Genomic DNA, 18260 nt, shown 5'->3' on the forward strand with positions numbered 1-18260 from the left:
CTGACTACTACAGCTCTAGTCTGAACTAAAATGACCTACACACACACACACTCACTCACACTCACACACATTCACTGAAAGACAAAAAGAGTCAATAAATTATCAAAACCCTGTCATCATATCTCATTTGTCATATGTAGCATACAGCATGTTGTTGGAGGACTGAAACCTGCTGCCTGAACTCTGTTACATAACGTCACCCTTGTACTGTCTGCGTTGGCAGCATGGTCTGAGCTTGGGGCTGAAACTCTTCACCTGTGTGGTAATCATCTTTTGGCCCGTCACCTAGCACGGACGACTGAAACCCAGAGAAGGAATCCTGCATTCTTCAACCACTTCGGTTGTTTGTGGTTATTTTTCTCTCACTAAATTTTTGGAAAACGAGGTTTCAGTGACCCGTGTCTGTTGAAGAGATGTAAAGGCCGTTGACATGTGAGCTCGCATATTTGGGTCCCGCGGACCCGTACCGTTTGTCACGTCATGTTTCTCTCCAGCTCGCGACGTGGACCTGAATGTGTATGCTTGAGTTTGGCATGCATGGGTCTTCCTGCTTCTCAGCTGGGTTTTCTCGAGGTGCGGGCTTGCTTGCCACGCCGGGGTGGAGAACTCCCGCGCTGGTGCCAGCGCCTCTGTCAGAACCCCTCCTCCCTCTGCTCCGTCTCCCACCGCTAGGCTGTGGTCCGGCCGCCGCCGAGGCCATACATGTTCCGCCACCGAAGCCAGAGCCTGTCCGGGGGCGCCTTCCCACGGTTCCACCGTCCGAAAGAATCTGTGATCTCGTCGCAGGGGAGTGTGGCGCTCAAACCGAGTGATTTCCTAATGCACCCTCGGAGATAAAGTTAAATCCTGTTTATTATCTGCCTGTAGGTGCTTGGTGTCTGAATAAGGGGTGAGGTTATACATGTTCTGTCATGTTACGCCACAGGCAGGACTGGCAGCCTTGGAAGGGATGGAAGGTCCATTATGTAGTGCTTAGATGGCTTAGTAAACGCACCTCTTTCAGTAATGTTGTCCTCACCTGCAGGTCTAATCTCCGGCCATATGCAGGGCTCACAAGCGCGTATAGAACTGACCGCAGTGCATAGACCCACATGTCTCTTAAAAGTGAGGGCTTTGTCAGGACAGGGCATGCCATTAAAGCTGAGGAGAAGGAGCTTTCGAGGCTGACAGAATGCATGGAGAAGAGAGAATGGAGGGATGTTAGGGTGGGGAAACAGAGAGAGACAGAGAGAGAGAAAGAGAGAGAGAGAGAGAGAGAGAGAGAGAGAGAGAGCGGAGAAAGGCTCAGAGGGTGGAGGTGGTTTTGTACTTGTCGTTAACCCCATGTCATGAAAAATCACCTCATTAGTCCAAAAGGGGTCAGCGCCTATTCACACTGGCCCACAGCAAAGCAGAAAGCCAGCCAAAACCGAGTGCTGTCTCTGTACGTTGCCTGAAGGTTACCACGGCAACTTGTGTCAACCGGGAAGTCCTGGTCCAGGCGGAGCAAAAAGGGGCAGGTTGGGGGTGGCGGGTGAAGCTCCTCTATCAGCGTATCAGAGAAAAGTGGTTAAAGAGGCAAAGAGCACAGCGAGAGCAGCAGAGTGAGCGAGAGACAGAGAAGGGGAAAACATAGAACGTAGCCAGTGAGACCAGCCAGAGAGAGGGAGCGTGATAGAGAGAGAGAGAGAGAGAGAGAGAGAGAGAGAGCTGAGGTCAGAGGTACAGGCAGCTCTGAGCCAGACCAGCACCCTGGAGACCGCGCACACGTGTGGGTGTGCGCACGCCTGTGTGCGTTCCTAAGGTTTGCTTGCTGACAGTATTGTCACCTGCACGGCGACTCTCCCACCACAGACCGGTGAGTCCTCTCCGGCTTGCTAAGCAGCTGTGGCTCTCTACCACTCGCGCGCAGATGTTATCTCCGCTCTCGGGGCTTCCTCGCTGACAGGCTAGCTCTGTAGCCCTGGCCGCCCATGCTGGCTTTCAGATGAGGATTAGGAGATTTTCTGCTACCGTCTGGGGAAGAGTGAGAAGCAGCAGAGTTTTGAAGCTGTTTGAGTTGCTTTTAATGGCAACTCTGCATCGTGGTTCAGTCTCAAGTGATTTGCGTACGGAGCAAGTTACAATTTGCCTAAAGGGGAAACCATCTGAGATGTACTATAGTAGACTGAGTGTGAGTGTTTCATGCAGTGATTATAAAGCCATCATCAAGCAATATAAAATCCTTATAAAGTTGCACAAAGACTTTAAAAATTGTATAAAGTTGTCCAAGATTGTTTGCTGGGGAACTTATAATTTTTTTCACTGGTAGCCTTGTCAATTCTCAACCTTGTTTTCTTCGTTCATATAAAATCCAGTGTCATGAATGAGTTTTTTCTCAGATTTGTTCTCTGTAAAGTCGTACGGGGTTGCTTCTCCAGCACCTTTTTATAAATGGAGGACATCTGAGTCGAATGTCATTGTGTAATTTTTTAGATATCCTTTTAGATGTCTGTCTTTTCTACTGATAGTGGGTGAATATTACCACTATCAGCGTGTGTACCAAAGATGAGGGAATGAGACCTCTGTGTGTGTGTGTGTGTGTGTGTATGTGTGTGTGCGTGTGTACCTGTGGACCTCATCACCCACAGCCAACTCATCTCCAGCTGATCACAGTGGCACGTTGCGATCTCTGCCTTGCACGTTGCAAGAATATTTACAACCCAGCTTTATACCGCAAGATGTGCGTGCATGTGTTTGTTTTTTTTCTGTGTGTGTGTGTGTGTGTGTGTGAGAGAGAGAGATAAGACTGTGCATGACCACACACCACTCTCATAAAATCAGCTAAGGAGTGCCAATGTATGAAAAGTACATTTTTGTGTACTAGTGCATAAGTACTGTATTTATTGTACTGTGCATCAAATCACTCTTGCCTGGAGAAAAAAACGGATATATGAAGGGATTAATTTCTCAATTAAACAGCAACATGAGAGGTCTAACAGAATATGGAAGAAGAGAGTCATATGGCCACATCACAGGTGTGCTGTTCACAAAGAATACATTCAGACTTATGACAGTGACATCTGCATGAGGAAGGAGGAATCGTGGTTGAAGGTTCACAGGAACGCTAAGACAACTTCCTCAGAAGTGACCACATAGCTCAATTTTAATCCCACCCAACCATAAGGTAACCAAGACTTAGTTTAATAGTTTATGATAATATAATAACAAGTGATGGGTCCCCAATTGGGAAACAATTTGAAGGCAAATAATATTGAAAAAATACTCTGGTGTAACTTAACACTTGGAAATTAACATTATATGCCGAATAATCCTCTTGCAAAGAAGATTGTGAATATTAGTAAGGAAACAATACGGAGAAAACAAACCTTCTGTTTCATTTCTTAGAGGAAATATAGGGGGAACAAACATGGATATGCATGACAGGAGAACTAGACAAACAGGAATAAAGAGCTGGGATGCTTTTCTCAGAACAGTCCTTGGAATGCTGTTACACATGTTTTGAACAATTTGTAACTGGTAATTACTCAAGAAGACAAACGTGATAACTTGAATGGCTGTGTCCAGACAATGGGAATTAAGTTTAACCAAGAACAAAAAGGCTCCATTTGCCATTAGCAGTTGTAGCAGTAACAGGCTGGTTAATACATAACATTTACCTTTATAGCATATAGCAGAGGACTTTTCCGGAAGGACTTACAATAGTGCTTAGTTGTCTCTATGGAAGAAACCCTAGTATACCAGGCCTGAGTCTAAGGAGGCTGTTAAGCTAGAACATTGTCAGAGTTAATACACACAAGCCCACAAGAAAGTACATAGTGCTGAGAGGTACATGAAGGATTGGTGATTAATCAAGTGCTACGCAATGGCTATGGATCAACCAAGTGCTTCTTTAGTGTATGTCTGAAGATGGCAAGGTAGTTTAATCCACAATCTGGTGCTAACACAGACAAGAGTCTTGGGGCATGTCTTCTCTGTCTCTCGAGGGGTGATGGTTCAAGACATGCTTGAGGCACAAAGGCTGGGAGATGTGAGGTGAGAATGGTGTGGGGTGAGACCGGTATACGATGAGACCAGTGTGGGGTGAGACCAATGTGGGGCGCTTTCAGGTAGGAGGCAACTGGTCCATTTCTGGCTTTGTATGCGAGGGCCCGGTCCGTAAATCTGATGTGGGAAGCCATTGGAGGGAACGGGGCTGCATTCTGCGTCAGCTGCAAGGGTGTAGTGTCATGTGCAGGGAGGCCTGCCAAGAATGAGCTGCAGTAGACCAGTCTTGGGTTGATGATGGTCAGGACAAGCGTGTGACTGGGTTCTCTGGAAAGAAATGGCTGAATTATCTTGATGTTATACAAATGAAACCTGTATGTCTAGGTCCCGTTAGTAACATGGACAAGGAATGACAGCTGTTTGCCCAGGACCATGTCTAGATAGCTTGCATTTTCCGATGGCATGATAAGTGAGTTCTCTCAAAGGAGAAGGGCAGATGTTTGTGTGGGGAGGAATGACCAGGAATATGACCAGGAAGAATGACCAGGAATATGCTCTGTCTTGCTGGAGTTCAATTTCAGCCACCCATGACAAGATGTCAGACAGGCATTCCGAGATCCAAGCTGAAGGGATCATAGCAGAGGGACTGAAGGAGAAACAAGGCCCACAAATGTGTTGGAAGCAGCGAGATGTGGGAATTTATCCCTGCAATCACCTCAGTGGTGCATTCCCATTTCCTCTGGAAGTACATTCAGCTCCTATCAAATGGGGTATGAAGATTTGGACTCCCCCAGAGCAAAGCAACAGGACCATACATGGAGCTGAGATGGTCCGGTGTCTGATTAATGTCTGTATCCTTTAGTAAAGGATGATTGTAGGCAGATGTATGCAGAACCTTGTACGGTCTCCGCTTGTGTTGAAGGTAGTGGTGTATGTGTGTGTGTGTGTGTGTGTGTGTGTGTGTTTGTGAGTGTGCGTGCATGAAAGTAGGAGAACGAGAATGGGAGGGAGGATTAAGAAAGGGAGTGTCTGGATATGAAAAGACAGAAGGAGGATGGAGAGAATGATTTGAAAGAGACGTGTGGGGGAATAGCAGTTAGGGTTGTTTCTTTCTTCATGGGCTCCGGGTCAAGAGTGTGAGAATATATCTGCCCTCATAATATTCTAGTCTGTGGAAATCTCCTTCTCACTGTCTCTCTCTCTCTCTCCCTTTCACACACACACACACAGCGAGAGTTGAATATGTTGCAGAAGTAAACAGAGAGGATTTTGCATTTCCTTTATTTGCTAAGCAATCGGGAAACAATTTCGGGTATTGCCTCACACAAACGTTGTGACTCGACTTACACCGAAACACACCGCACTTCCGAGAGATGAGGGTTACGCGAATTGTGTCCATATTTGCCCTGGCTTTGCTCTCGTGCGTTTCTGAAGTACAACGGAAACTGCAGGCTGAAGCATGCATCATAAGCCATGCACTAATAAGAGCTCCATAAACATGGGTTCTTCCTTTTAAGGAATCAGCTTTAAACAGTGGTTTACATGTCTAGATCTATTTGGACAAAGCAGATGACTGATCAGGTTCATCTTTCCCAGCGCAACAAACAAAACAGCCCACGTTTGGGGTACGTTCCAAGCACCACTGGAGATGGATAGAGCCGCAGGTTAGAGTTTGTCTAAGCATAGGGATGGAAATACATGGAATGTGCATTCACCAGACATCAGGGCAGGGTTCCATTACGCGAGACTTTGCCAGGTTACAGGATTTTAGGGGATTTGGCACAGAAAATCAAGATGCGTGCCGGGCCGCACGCAGCAGTAGCTGTTGTGCGAGATACGTGGTGCGATCTGTTAGGCTGCCTAGTGTACGCAAAGCCAAAGACGCAAATGCAGAAGTGAGAGTTAACACGTTCTGGTTAATAATTGAACAGCCTGCAACACAGGCAGACAAGATGTCTTGCTTCGTATTCAGGACGTAGCCTCGTTTTTGTGTCCCAACAATATGCTGGGGTCGCTCCCAGGTCACCGTAACTGGCACCAAAAATAGGTGACTTTTGACAAACAATCCGCAACAGCAGTCTCGGAGAGGGTGGGGTTAGCAGGTGCTTTGACGAACTAACGCTGGGTCTGTACTGGTGTTCTCCACATGAGCCAGGAGGCGGTAAATGGGAGCTAAGCAGAACTTCCATTGGGAGTTTTGGATGCTGACCCTTTGGGCCAACCCGCTGTGCTGTGGCTTGTCTCATCTTCCTCATTCTTCCCCAGCCTTCTATGGTTAAATAAGGACAGCCTTTTGCTCCTCCTGGGACACACTTGCTATTGATACCAAGGTCACCAGGCTCCATTCTGCACATCTTTGCATCTTTGCCTTAGGACAGATAGACAAAGAAGAAAGGTCACAAAGACACTGCCTTCAGCCTAGCAGTTATCGTAGCTATTGTCACTAGTTCCACCTGTAGAGCTGCCAGCCTGGCAGGGCCGGGGACTTTGTTTTTGTCTTGCTTTGAGGTTGCAACAATAGCAGTGGGTTCAGAATGGACGTCAGTTGGACAAACTGGCCGCCCTATTTTTTCACTGTGTGCCACTTAAGGGTTGAGTTAAATCTCTAAAATCTAACCTGCTATTCCAAATCAAGTTAGCTTGCCCAAGTCAGCAAGTTAGGACAACTATTTAGACTGCTTTAGGAAGAGTGCAACTGCAACTATAGCTTATCTACCATCTAAGTTACTTTCTAAAATGTCACTTAAGCCATTACTGCACATTTTACTGCATCACTCTAAATAAATGACCAGGAAACATTTGCTTTTGTTAAAAAGTGTGAGTTGTTTAGTTGAGGTTTCTCGAGGGCCATAAAAGTCCCTATAAACTTCAAATGAAGCTTGTAAGGAACATATAACTGTGATATAAGGGGAGTTGTTCACCTTTATGATTACATAGTCAGCTCTTCTTTGGTGATAAGAGCCTCCAGTAAGTTTGTCTGCTGAATTAAATGGGTGTGGTGTTTTCTTTCTTTCGCCTACTGTTGGTCAGTGACTCATACTACATATCCCATGAGGGCTAGGGTGACGTTAGGCCTAAACTATCCTGTGGAAAAAATGTGCAATGTTCATCACAGGAGTTTGCACATTTTCCATGTTTTGAAACACCTATCAGTTGTATTTAAAGAGGATCTTACAGACAAATGGTTTGATGTTATAATGAGTGTCTTAATGTGCTAGCTCTAACTCAAACCAACTGTGAGAAAACTTGGAAACTCTGGTTATAGGCTGTATAAAAATGACAAAGGTCTGAAGCCATGATGTCATTGAGCATTGGCTTAAATATTTTAAGACATGGTACATGTTATATTTTTGTTGCAATACTGTTCTTGGCAATATAGCTATCACGGGAGGTGGGAATATGTAAATGAAACCGTTCATGTTTTCTACAATGTTCTGAGCATCCTGAACAGTGTCAGATGCTCCAGATGGGAACTCTGTAGGTCTTTTGATGAATCATGGCATTCACATGGGCCAACAAATGTAACTCAAGCCAAAGGTAACTCAAGCCAAACATGATGCAGGTTCGTCAATGTTTTTGATGTATTGCAAGGCATATTACAATCGTAATATGCACCAATGCAGTCACATATGGTGATTATGTCAGTTTTGTCCATATTGAGAAGCTTTGTTGTTTAGAAGTGTTGACTTGGGGAATGGCTTGGTCGGTGGTTCTGTGGTTTCATGCATCATAAATCAGATCACAGAGTTTGCATGATCACATATAACGCCAATTCCCACACAATTCCAGTGAATTATCTACAAATTTGACTGCAGCTTCACTAAAAAAATAAATCCTAAAAACTAATAATCCAGCCTTAATCTTAAGAATTTATAGACTTCCATACAACCCTGTTTTGATGGAAACCCCAAATATGCAACTGTAATTAATTTGCAATGATGTTGTAATTTGCTATAATTCATAAAATCAGTGCATTTGAATCCTCACCTTCAGACAAATGCTTCATGTTGCACTGATGAATTTTGGCTCCCCTAATGAGGTTATAGTGTGTCATGTGTTATTATGACCCTGATGGCGTATTCAGTCCTGAAATCTAAGTAGAGCTATCAGCACACTGTAAATGCAATACAAATGACTTAAATAGCCTGAAAGCAATCTGACCAAAACTGTAAAATTTTAACTTGTCACCATACACTTCTTTTTGTCTCACACACATACACACACACACACACACACACACACACACAAACGCACACACACAAACGCACATACATGCACAAACACACACACAGATTAATGAGGGCATATGCAAGCAATTAAAGTCCAGATGAAGTTCTGGATTCCTCCGGCCACCCCTTCATCATCTTAACTCATCGTCCCGGTCTGGCCTGTTAGCCCATGCTGCTGGCATGCACATCCTCCTCTGGCTGATGTCAGAGGCGGGTCTGGGAGTCTGCATAACCGGCCGAGCACCAATTAGGTCAGAATGTATTTTCATTTAACACACAGCAGACATCCTGTTTACTTCTCTATTCTTGTGAGGATCAAAGCTCGATTCGATTAAAATTAGCAGACGAATGGATGTGTGCCGTGAACGCTAAGCAGGCTCGTCTGTCACAGATTTCCCACCATGCACGTGTAATGCTCTGATCCTGGGCCTGTTTTAGTTACGGTTTGAAACACAGAGCCCCCGCTGATGCTGCATGGAACAAACGCCAAGTGTCACAACCGTCCTGAATATTAGCAACTGTGCCTCGTTAATCTGTCTTATCTAAGGCTGTTGTCCGTGTGTATGTTCACCGTAAAGCCTCCCACCTTCCCATGCGTTTGCGCCCCTTGCCCTGCGATTGTTTGCTGCAGCTTTCGTCTCGTTACTCTGTTTATTGCTCTGTGGTCCGCCTGGGTCGTTGCAACAGTCTGCGCGCTGTAGAGCTTCAAAGTCGCGCTGCAAAAGTGCAGGAAAGCCGAGCGGCCCTGCCTGAGCGGAGACGTGTCTGACATCACTGCCAAGTTTACAGCACCAAGCGGCGCGACATTCCGAAGCCCACTGTTCTGCATCAGGACAGGAAACATCTCTTCTCCCTGCTGTCCATACAGGGCCTGCTACATAAACAGAGGACGCTGTACACAAGAGCATCCAGGCTTGCTAATGATGGGCGGTTCTTTTGAGATGAGCAAACACTGGACAGATGAGCTTGAGCTAGAAAGACGACGTAGACACTTGACTCTAAACTACCTCAAGAATAAAGAGTGACATGTCTGAGTTGCAGATCTGAGATCAGCTTCAGCTCACCCTTCTTAATGGGAAAAGGTCGGACTTGGGAATAGAGAGCAAACCCCAGAGCAGCACTTCTGGGGTGACTTCCTTGATTTGAGAATCAAAACGCCTCGTCTTAGCTATATGAAGGTCTGCTAAAGGGATCCTGATGTGCTACACATGATGTGATGATGATGTGTGGTTGGACATGCTGTAATCTGATAGGCATCGCGAGGGCAGTGCGGAAAACAACAGCCGCTAAAGGCCTAGCGGTGTTCCGGACAGGAATTTGAGCATTTTTCTGGCCCAGATATGGGGAGAATGCCTGACCGTATTAGGCTGATCTTCTGCTCTGTCTCCCCCACCCTTATGAGGTAGTTGGGTCTCTCTCTCTCTCTCTCTCTCTCTCTCTCTCTCTCTCTCTCTCTCTCTCTCTCTCTCTCTCTCTCTCTCTCTCTCCCTGTATCCGTTTAGATAATAGAGGCCTGCGGATCCAGGCATACTTTTTAAGGCATGAACTGAACTGAGAGAGGTGCTCCTGTGACTTTGTTTTATGGTGCCAATTTTTTTTTGGTCTAAGACAAAAATGCGGCTGAGATGGAAGGAGGAAATGATTGCAAAGGACAGGATTGTGTGTGTGTGTGTGTGTGTGTGTGTGTGTGTGTGTGTGTGTGTGTGTGTGTGTGTGTGTGTGTGTGTGTGAGAGAGAGAGAGAGCGAGAGAGAAAGAGAGAGAGAGAGATACATACAAAAACACACACACACACACACACACACACACATACCTTTGTCGTTTACACAGTATAACCACTTAGCATTCGATGTGTGATAAAGAAACTATATTACCATACACTACCATCCAAATCAACCTTAAACAGACTGTCTTGACATTTTCACATTTGCACCCAACACATGAATAGCTACAGTGTCTGAATTCATGAGAGCAGGTCAGTCACCCTTCTGAGTGATGAATTAAATTGACTAGTAAACAAAGATGAACATATCAGACATGCCTGTGGTGTTACATGAAATGCCAATGAGTGCAGTGAGTTACAGCATTAATACAGATAAGTCCAGTGGGAAAGGGAGTCTGGATGTAATCTAATGGTAGGTTTCTTAAATGCTAATGGCAAGTAATGTTTGACGTACTTATGTTTTGTGAGGTATTTTGTTAGTATTACAGGCTGTATGTTTAAGAGTCTGAGTGGTTCATGTGAAATAAAATTCTGGAATGAGAGGTGAAAACTCTTGCCAAGGTACACACAGAGAGACCCCCCTCACACACACACACACACACACACACACACACACACACACACACGCACCCAAGAGAGCTGCATATTATTATGCACATAAGATGGTAGCGAGGCCCACAGTGACCGATTAAGACACAAGCCATTACATTGTGAAGGATGCGAGTGTACCCACCCCCACCCCCACACAGCGTTCCTTGTTTTGTAATGGGACTCATTCATGCTGATAGATTATTGAGAGAAAGACAGGGAGTGTGTGTGTGTGTGTGTGTGTGTGCGTGTGTGTGCGCATGCGTGCATGTGTTGTGTGGAGGGGGTTACAGAAGGAGGGATAACCCCCAATCCCCTGTGTCTCAGTGCATGTAGGTGTGGAGACTGGATTCACGAAACTGACCGCAGTCATTACTGTCTCTAATGCAGTTAGTCTGCCCACATGGAAAAGAGATCTCCTGTCATTGCCGTGCAGTCGAGGGCTTTCGCCGAGCAGCCAGCCCACAGAGACGAACTTCAGAGGAGTTCGGCGGAACACTAGCAACACGCACAGTTACTTTTAAAGGAATGTTTATATACAAGCCGTGCGCGGTCTCAGGCCTACAGAGACGCGAGCTTTGCCTCCGCTTTGTTTGCAACCGATGGATTGTTTTTTTCCCAGCCAGACCGTGGACGGATGTAGATACTGTCTAGGATGGAGGGGGGGGGGGGGGGGGGGCAGGTGTTGCAGGGTGGTTGTTATAGTGAGACTCATGCACTGTTTTGATGAATTAAATGAAATCAGACACGACTCTTTTACTGCCTAATTGCAGAGGTGGAGCAGAGCAGAAGACCCATAAGGCAATGCAAACAAGCCAGTTAGTCATCTGAAGCTCTTTCCTGGTGTGAGGCTGCATAGTATCCTCCCAAGGCATGTCATGTGACACTCAGGTGTGCTCAGGGAGTTATCAAACATGATTAAAATTATATTCCTTTTAGCATCTTAACCTGTTACTAAGTACTTAGGATTACAAGACTGCTACATTTTTACATGGACCGTTCCTGCCTCATATTCTGACTTCAAACAGGAATTGTGGGTAATGTAAATGAATTACCAATGGCCATGAATATGAGCATTATAGCTCCCAAATTGTTATTTTATACCACTAAAACTGAAGAAATTGACAGTTTGACACAACTTGCACTGTGTAGGCATTCAGACCTATGGGAAATGCACGTTATAATTTGCTAATGCAGGTTTCTGTGCTGTGCTTCTTGCAGACAGTGAATCTCAGCTCCTCACTGAAGAAACGACTGGAAGCAAAACAGATGACATGCAGCCACAGGTAGTCAACACACACATTTCACATTGCATCAAAACAGTGGAGTCAGATTGAACTGTGTGAAACAAACACAGCCCAAGCAGCACACTGGCCAAAGGCCCAGTATTTATTACAAGCATAACCCATAAATTTCAAGTTCAATATAAAGTTACTCACAGATTGGTTGTGATGGCTGTAATTTCATATGGTTTAGGAGGATAGACTGTGTCAGTATGCACCAAGTGTAAAGGGAACCTATATATTACCTTGTAAAAACCACCCACCCACTTAGTGAAAATATCTGACATGGTGATTAATCTAAGACAAACGTCTCAGATATGTTTATATTCAACAATTGATACATATTTTCAAGATGTTCAGTAAAGATTTCAGGAGGTTTTGGTGGCCGAACCGCACTGTCCCCTTATTTTGAATCATTATGTAATTTTTTTTAACCTTATTTTCTTGTAAGGACCTTTTTGAAATTCCTGGAGCTGTAAGCCACTTCTCACACTTCAAAGCATTTCTAGGAAACCCTCTAGGAGCCCTGAGCCTTTTTGGCAGTGACAGTTAAGCTCCATTAAGATGGAAATGCTTTGCGCTTTGCTGCCTTTGAAACTCAACAGACTGATTTGCGGCACCTTGCAAAATAACAACATCCAAACAAAACAAAACTGTAAACTGTGAGGCTGTGTGGAAGAGAGAGAGAGAGAGAGAGAGACAGAGAGAGAGACAGAGACACGGACGAGAGACTATTTATGGATTAGAGTTGGATTGGGCATAAAAAAGCCTTTGACTCACAAATGCATCTTCGTGATTTAGCAAGATACAATTTCACCATCTGTGAGAACCCGGGAATCTTCCCATGACCCCTGGGGTTCTAACTGAGAAAGGGGAGTGCTGAAATCAGGTCACAGAGAGACAGGAGAGAGAGAGAGAGAGAGAGAGAGAGAGAGAGAGAGAGAGAGAGAGAGAGAATGAATGAGAATTAGGCCACATGAGATGATGGAGGGAGTGAGAAAGATCAGCAGACAGAAACACCTCAAGCCTTTAAAAAATGGAAGGATACAACAGCTCAGCATGCTGGCACACAATGAGAGGACAGCGTTGTGACACTTGACATTGACCTTTATTTGACCTCACTGGCTAGGGCCCACACCTTAGGGGGACCTGGATGTGTAGAGCCTGTAAGAGGATAGTAATGAGGCTTTCCTTTACTGGGCCCCCTAAACACTGAGCCACAATGGCCTCTTTCTCCCAACCCTGCACAGATAGATGGTTCTGAGGCAGGGAGAACTCCTCCCAGCGCTCCACCCTTGAAAGGGGAGGAATGACTTCCTTCTCTCTCTACCACCTACGTAATAAAGGGTGATTAGAGGAGCAGAGGAGAGAGGCGAGAAGAGGAACGCTTCAGCCGTTCTGTACATGCGGGTCCTGTGCTCCAATTCGATGGAAAAAAAAATTCCTGATTTCAGTTTCATTCGACTCTTTCAGTCTGGCTCTGACTGAAGAGTCAACATCACTAATAAACAAGTCTGTGAATCAAGCTCATGTCAGGATTACAGCAAAAACATACCTGTTAGTCCCTGGAAAAAAATAATAATAAAAAAAACTTCTAAAAAAAATATAGTGACACTTTTTTAGATTCATTTTTGCACTGAAAAAAATTCTAGCAGCATCACTTCAAGTCTCTAGAGCTTCTGTGTTGTGAAGCCAGTGTAGTGACTTCTTTTGCAGTTTCCACACTGATATTTCAAATAGCATTGCTAGCTGAATCTCCCACGTAGTTCAGTAGAACATTCAGACTGGGCAGGCTAAGGAAAGACAGGAGAATGGGTTCTCTGTTAGGTCCAATTCCAAAATGCGTCTGCAGAAGGAAATGAGGGAAAACCTCTCGAGACTGCAAGTGGTTTTGTCACCGGTCTCCGTTCATTTTCTCTTTCTACCAGAGGACGGCAGTGTGTGACCATCTGAACGGTTCACGGATCATTTTCTCAAACCAGGATCGACCTGGAAATGCTCTGTCCCCAGACATGACCCAGGAAGTGGTAGTCATCTCCCCTGGCCTTCATGCGGCTCCTCCTACTCCGTATTACAAGACTGCCACCACTGCCCCTCCTTCACACAAGGCAAGACATTCTGGATACCTATAATTATGCATATGATTGTCCCTTTATGATTGTCCCTAACTTCAGAAGATGTGATTTGTGTTGGGTTAGGTTACTGTTGGAGGTCTTTTCACTTTTTTTGACATAGTAAATTTTTTTTTCTTTGGTTTGGCAAATTTCTGAATGATTTTTGAATAATTTCAGCTCTTAAAAGAATTGCATTACACCAAGTTACTGGGGAAACCTTCCTCTCTTGTGAAAACAGTGAAAAGCATTTTTTTTCTCTCCTCCAACAACACTAATAGGGTGTCTATGGACATAAACTGTGGCGTGGCGACCCCTAGTGGTAACATTCGAAAGCACAGCCTTTTTACACCTTTGTGCCCAAGAGACTAGTATAATAGGTGTATGGCATTTTACGTGCATATCACAGGGATTTTTAAAAAAATGTTTAAGACATTTCAGATGTTCTGCTAGAGCTTCGTGTTGCTGTTACCTATGTGGTTGTTTTATTTTTAACTGGACTGCACTATCTCTTCAGGTTGCAGAGGTGAATGGAGGTTCAATGCCTGCTCCCAGTTTTGGATCCTACTACGGCCCCAGCAAATCACATGGTACAGTACCCCTTTAGTGATAAAAATACTAATGGAAATGTGGCCAATAAGGAAATAAAGCCGGGGTGGGTTAATTAGCATTATGCATGAGGCTAACTGGTTCCATATCGATATCAAAAGTCTTCTGTGTGTAAAGTGCTTTTTGCAGTAATATATTATACCTACTTTTGACTTTTTAATTTTACATATAGTAGACAGTGGGTAGAGTAAGCTTCTCAACACTAATCTGTACCTAGTCCCCTGATGGTCAAACTGAGGGTATGAAGTTCTGCAAACTCAGCAAGACCACGAGACGATCCAGAATTCAAAAGAGGAGACGGTTCTCCTCTCACTCGGTGTGAGTTAATTAACAGTTAATTGAGCACTGTTACTATAAGGGCGTGCTTCTACTGACCTGGGAGTGATTCCCCGTGTTACCGATGCCTCAGTCCTGCCATATCCGGCAGGATGCCACGACACTGCAGCAATTAACTGTTACTTAACTGTCACACCGAGTGAGAGGAGAACTGTCTCCTCTTTTGAATTTTGAGTATGTATCTGAGTTACTCCCTGGGATTTCAGAAAGATGCTATACAAAATAAGGCCACTGTTTCCCAGTTCCCAGCGGTGATGATATTGTACAGTTTAAGTTTTACTCTGATCTGTCACTTAAACCTTCATGATTATTATTAAGTCCTGATTGGTTAAGACCTGGGAATGGTCTTTAAGTCTTCTCTATGACCCTGAGTGTGAAGCATCTTAATAAACTCGACTTATTACCACAGTGTTGTGGAAAAAAAGAAAAAACAATCCCATATGGAGCCCTTTTAACACTATGCCTACTTATGCTAAATATAAGTGTATACATCTTAAATATTATACCATCCATGTGGATGGTGACTCTTGCAGATGGATTATCTAATGGAGGGCCACGATCTGCCACGCTGCCCCACACAATCCCCGTCAAAGAGGAGAGGCTCATCAAGTACTCTGGGATCGGCCCCGTGGACGAGACAGGCATGCCAATTGCATCCCGATCTGTGAGTTCCCACGTTTGTTAGAGTACACTGAGAGGTCCGCACTCTGTAGACTGTCTGCAGGCCATCGTGCAGAAATCCAGTCTCTTTGTCTCTGCTGTGTAACTGTGTAATCTATGTAGAGCTGATTTGTATAATGGGTATCAATAAAGTAGCGTGCTGAGAAACTGAAGCCTTGGCACACTGGCATATATTATTAAATAAGCCAAAAAACTTTATGATGGATGTACAGCTTGTAATAAATCCACAAACTATAGGCCAATTTGAAACTCACAAACAACGTAAAAGTGGATTTTTCTGCCAGTCCCTAGTTCGTTATATCCTGCAGGCCTTGGGGTTATTCCCTGCTGTCATACCTGATCCACATCAGGGGTTAATTACCAAGGCAATTATGAGTGGAGTCAGGTAGGCTGGAACAGGGAAAATACCATAACAAGCTTTATAGGCAAGGATTTATATATTACAGAGGACGAGGATTTAAATATTACAGAGAGCGCCTCACTCACAAGAGGACAGGATGTTGTCTGTCGTTCATGCTGAGGATAGTTGCACTGAATACATTTGTCTATACATGACAACTATGTCAGCCCCACAGACGTTTGTTCTGAGCCGGGGTGACCTAAGGTACATGCAGTAGCCCGATTTGCTGAAACATGGTGTGTTTTCTCCCTCCTTCATCAGAGTGTGAACAAGCCCAAGGACTGGTACAGAAGCATGTTTAGACAGATCCACAAGAAACCAGAGGGTATGCGCGCGCGCACACACACACACACACACACAAACACGCGCGCGCACACACACACACCCTGACTGCCGCGCAACAAGACGGAAAGCTACGGGGGCCATTCAGAACTACAAGGTGTAGAAACCGGAGAGCCCTAATTTCCGCACCAAAACTTGGGCTTTGTGTGGAAATCAGCGAGTGGATGTGTCCATTCAGTCCCTGAAAGGGAAACTTTATAGGCTTAGCCTGAAACTGGGCAGAGTCCGAGTTCAACTTCTGCATTGTTGTTTCTTTCGTTCACCCTTCTCAGTTGGGTCTGATTGCCTGGTTTGCAAACAGTTTTTCTTATGCTTCTTACACAATGGGTCATTATAGAGTATGTAACTGAAACTGATCACAGATCAGTAAACGCTAGCTAGTTTCTGCCGACATCTAAAGTGACAGCTGATGTATTTTATAACAAACAGATAAATTCAGAGATTTGTGATTTTAGATTGACTTTATGTTTAGATCAATTTGAGTTAAAGGCAATGTGGGGAAAAATGAGTTTTTCTTCTTATACTTAAAAAACCTGACAACTTGAAGTGGACCTTTTTTATCTTCTTGTTTACGAAACAAAGTTCTTGTTGTTTTTTTCTTCCATCAAAATGCTTTGACTTTTTCCCGCTTCTAAAATTTATTCAGATTTTTTTGGCTACATCACCAGGGTGTAATATTAATAATATCATATCATGTTTTTCATGATCCAATCTAGTCCTGATTGAAAAGACCTCATGCCATCATATATGAGTTCCAAGCCAATCTATCACGATCAGTCCCTCCCAGCTTCCGTGTGCCATGTTTTCCCTGTCTTGTGTATTTTAGATCTATGCCATAGTTTCATTTTTCCACCCTCGTTTGATTGCTTACACCTGTCCCTCATTTCTACCTTGTTTAGTTCATGTATTTAAACCCTGCCTTGTGGCCTTGGTCTTGGCTATTTATTGTTTGTTTGAATGCTAGCATTTATGTGCTTGGTAGAAGTCTTAAAGCCCGTTTGTTTCTTTTTTTTATCCTAGCTTTTGTGTTTCCTAGTCTCTGTTATAGCCTGCTTCCCCTGTTTGCCTTTGTGTGTGTTTGTTTGTTTGTAAAGTATCCCCGTGCTCTCCGTGTTGGTAATATGACCCTGGACTACCACAATGACTCTGACTTTGGATTTGCCCATAATAAATCTTGCTGTTCTCCGCACATGCGTCTACCTCCTTACCGCTCACCATTACACAGTCAGCCTGTTTCACTCAGAAATACAGCACATTACTTAATGAATAGTCATTCTAATTTGCATTTCACATTGTCTACACGCCATCATTTCTGGGCTGGTGGGATGAACTGTTTTGTTGCCTTGTGCATAGTCCTATATAGTACTCTATCTTTGGGCTAGTCAGGATTATTTCTATAGCACATATATAACAACTGATGTTTCACCCTTACACAAGATTTTATACAAGAGAGAGGTTTGTAAGAGATCAGCAGAGAAAACAGACAAGATTAAAAAAGACGGTTCCTGAATGATGTGCAGTTTGTTAAGATACAAAGTCTACTGCCAGGAGCAGGGTGATGTCTTCTACTCATGCTGCTCCTGGGCTGGAGCCTAGATCCTGGATTAAGTGCTTTGCTTGAGGACACAACAGCAGAGAGCAGAGGGCAGGAACCTTAGAGGAACCAGAAAATAAGGAGCCACCTATTTGGAAACAGTCTGTTTACTGTGGTAGCCACACAGGCTGGAGCCTTCAGGACTGCGGTTGCTAGCACAACAGATGGGGTCCAAATATTAACGAGCTGTTGGATTTGGCGTAGAGTAAAGACAACCTCTGTCCCCATGGAGAGGTTGCAGTTGAAATTGGATGGTGGAAAGTCCTACGTTGGTTCTGTTTGGAACTTATTGTTGTCTATAATTGTTGTTGGAAAATGCTGGCTTGTACCACATTTTTTCTTTCCCCCTTTCAGAGCCAGACATTGACTGGAGTGAAAGTAAGTTCATTTTTAACCTTG

At 44.3% G+C, this 18260-nt stretch overlaps 1 protein-coding gene across 5 annotated transcripts in view; it reads left to right on the top strand.

Annotated features, from left to right (window-relative positions):
- The window catches only part of sorbs3 (sorbin and SH3 domain containing 3), a 35404-nt gene that overhangs the window by 3944 nt on the left and 13200 nt on the right, over positions 1-18260 (top strand). For 4 of the 5 annotated variants that reach the window (XM_027025020.2, XM_027025024.2, XM_027025021.2 and 1 more), the window contains exons 2-7: positions 11727-11791; positions 13717-13896; positions 14417-14489; positions 15378-15508; positions 16187-16250; positions 18216-18239. In XM_027025020.2, coding sequence (XP_026880821.2) covers positions 11780-11791; positions 13717-13896; positions 14417-14489; positions 15378-15508; positions 16187-16250; positions 18216-18239 — 484 coding nt within the window. In that variant the 5' untranslated portion in view covers positions 11727-11779. Of the gene's footprint in view, positions 1-1598; positions 1838-11726; positions 11792-13716; positions 13897-14416; positions 14490-15377; positions 15509-16186; positions 16251-18215; positions 18240-18260 lie in introns of those variants that run through there. The other variant, XM_027025022.2, reaches the window with a different exon arrangement.

The sequence above is a fragment of the Electrophorus electricus genome, chromosome 18 (genome assembly GCF_013358815.1).
Source record: "Electrophorus electricus isolate fEleEle1 chromosome 18, fEleEle1.pri, whole genome shotgun sequence".
NCBI classification, from domain to species: domain Eukaryota; kingdom Metazoa; phylum Chordata; class Actinopteri; order Gymnotiformes; family Gymnotidae; genus Electrophorus; species Electrophorus electricus.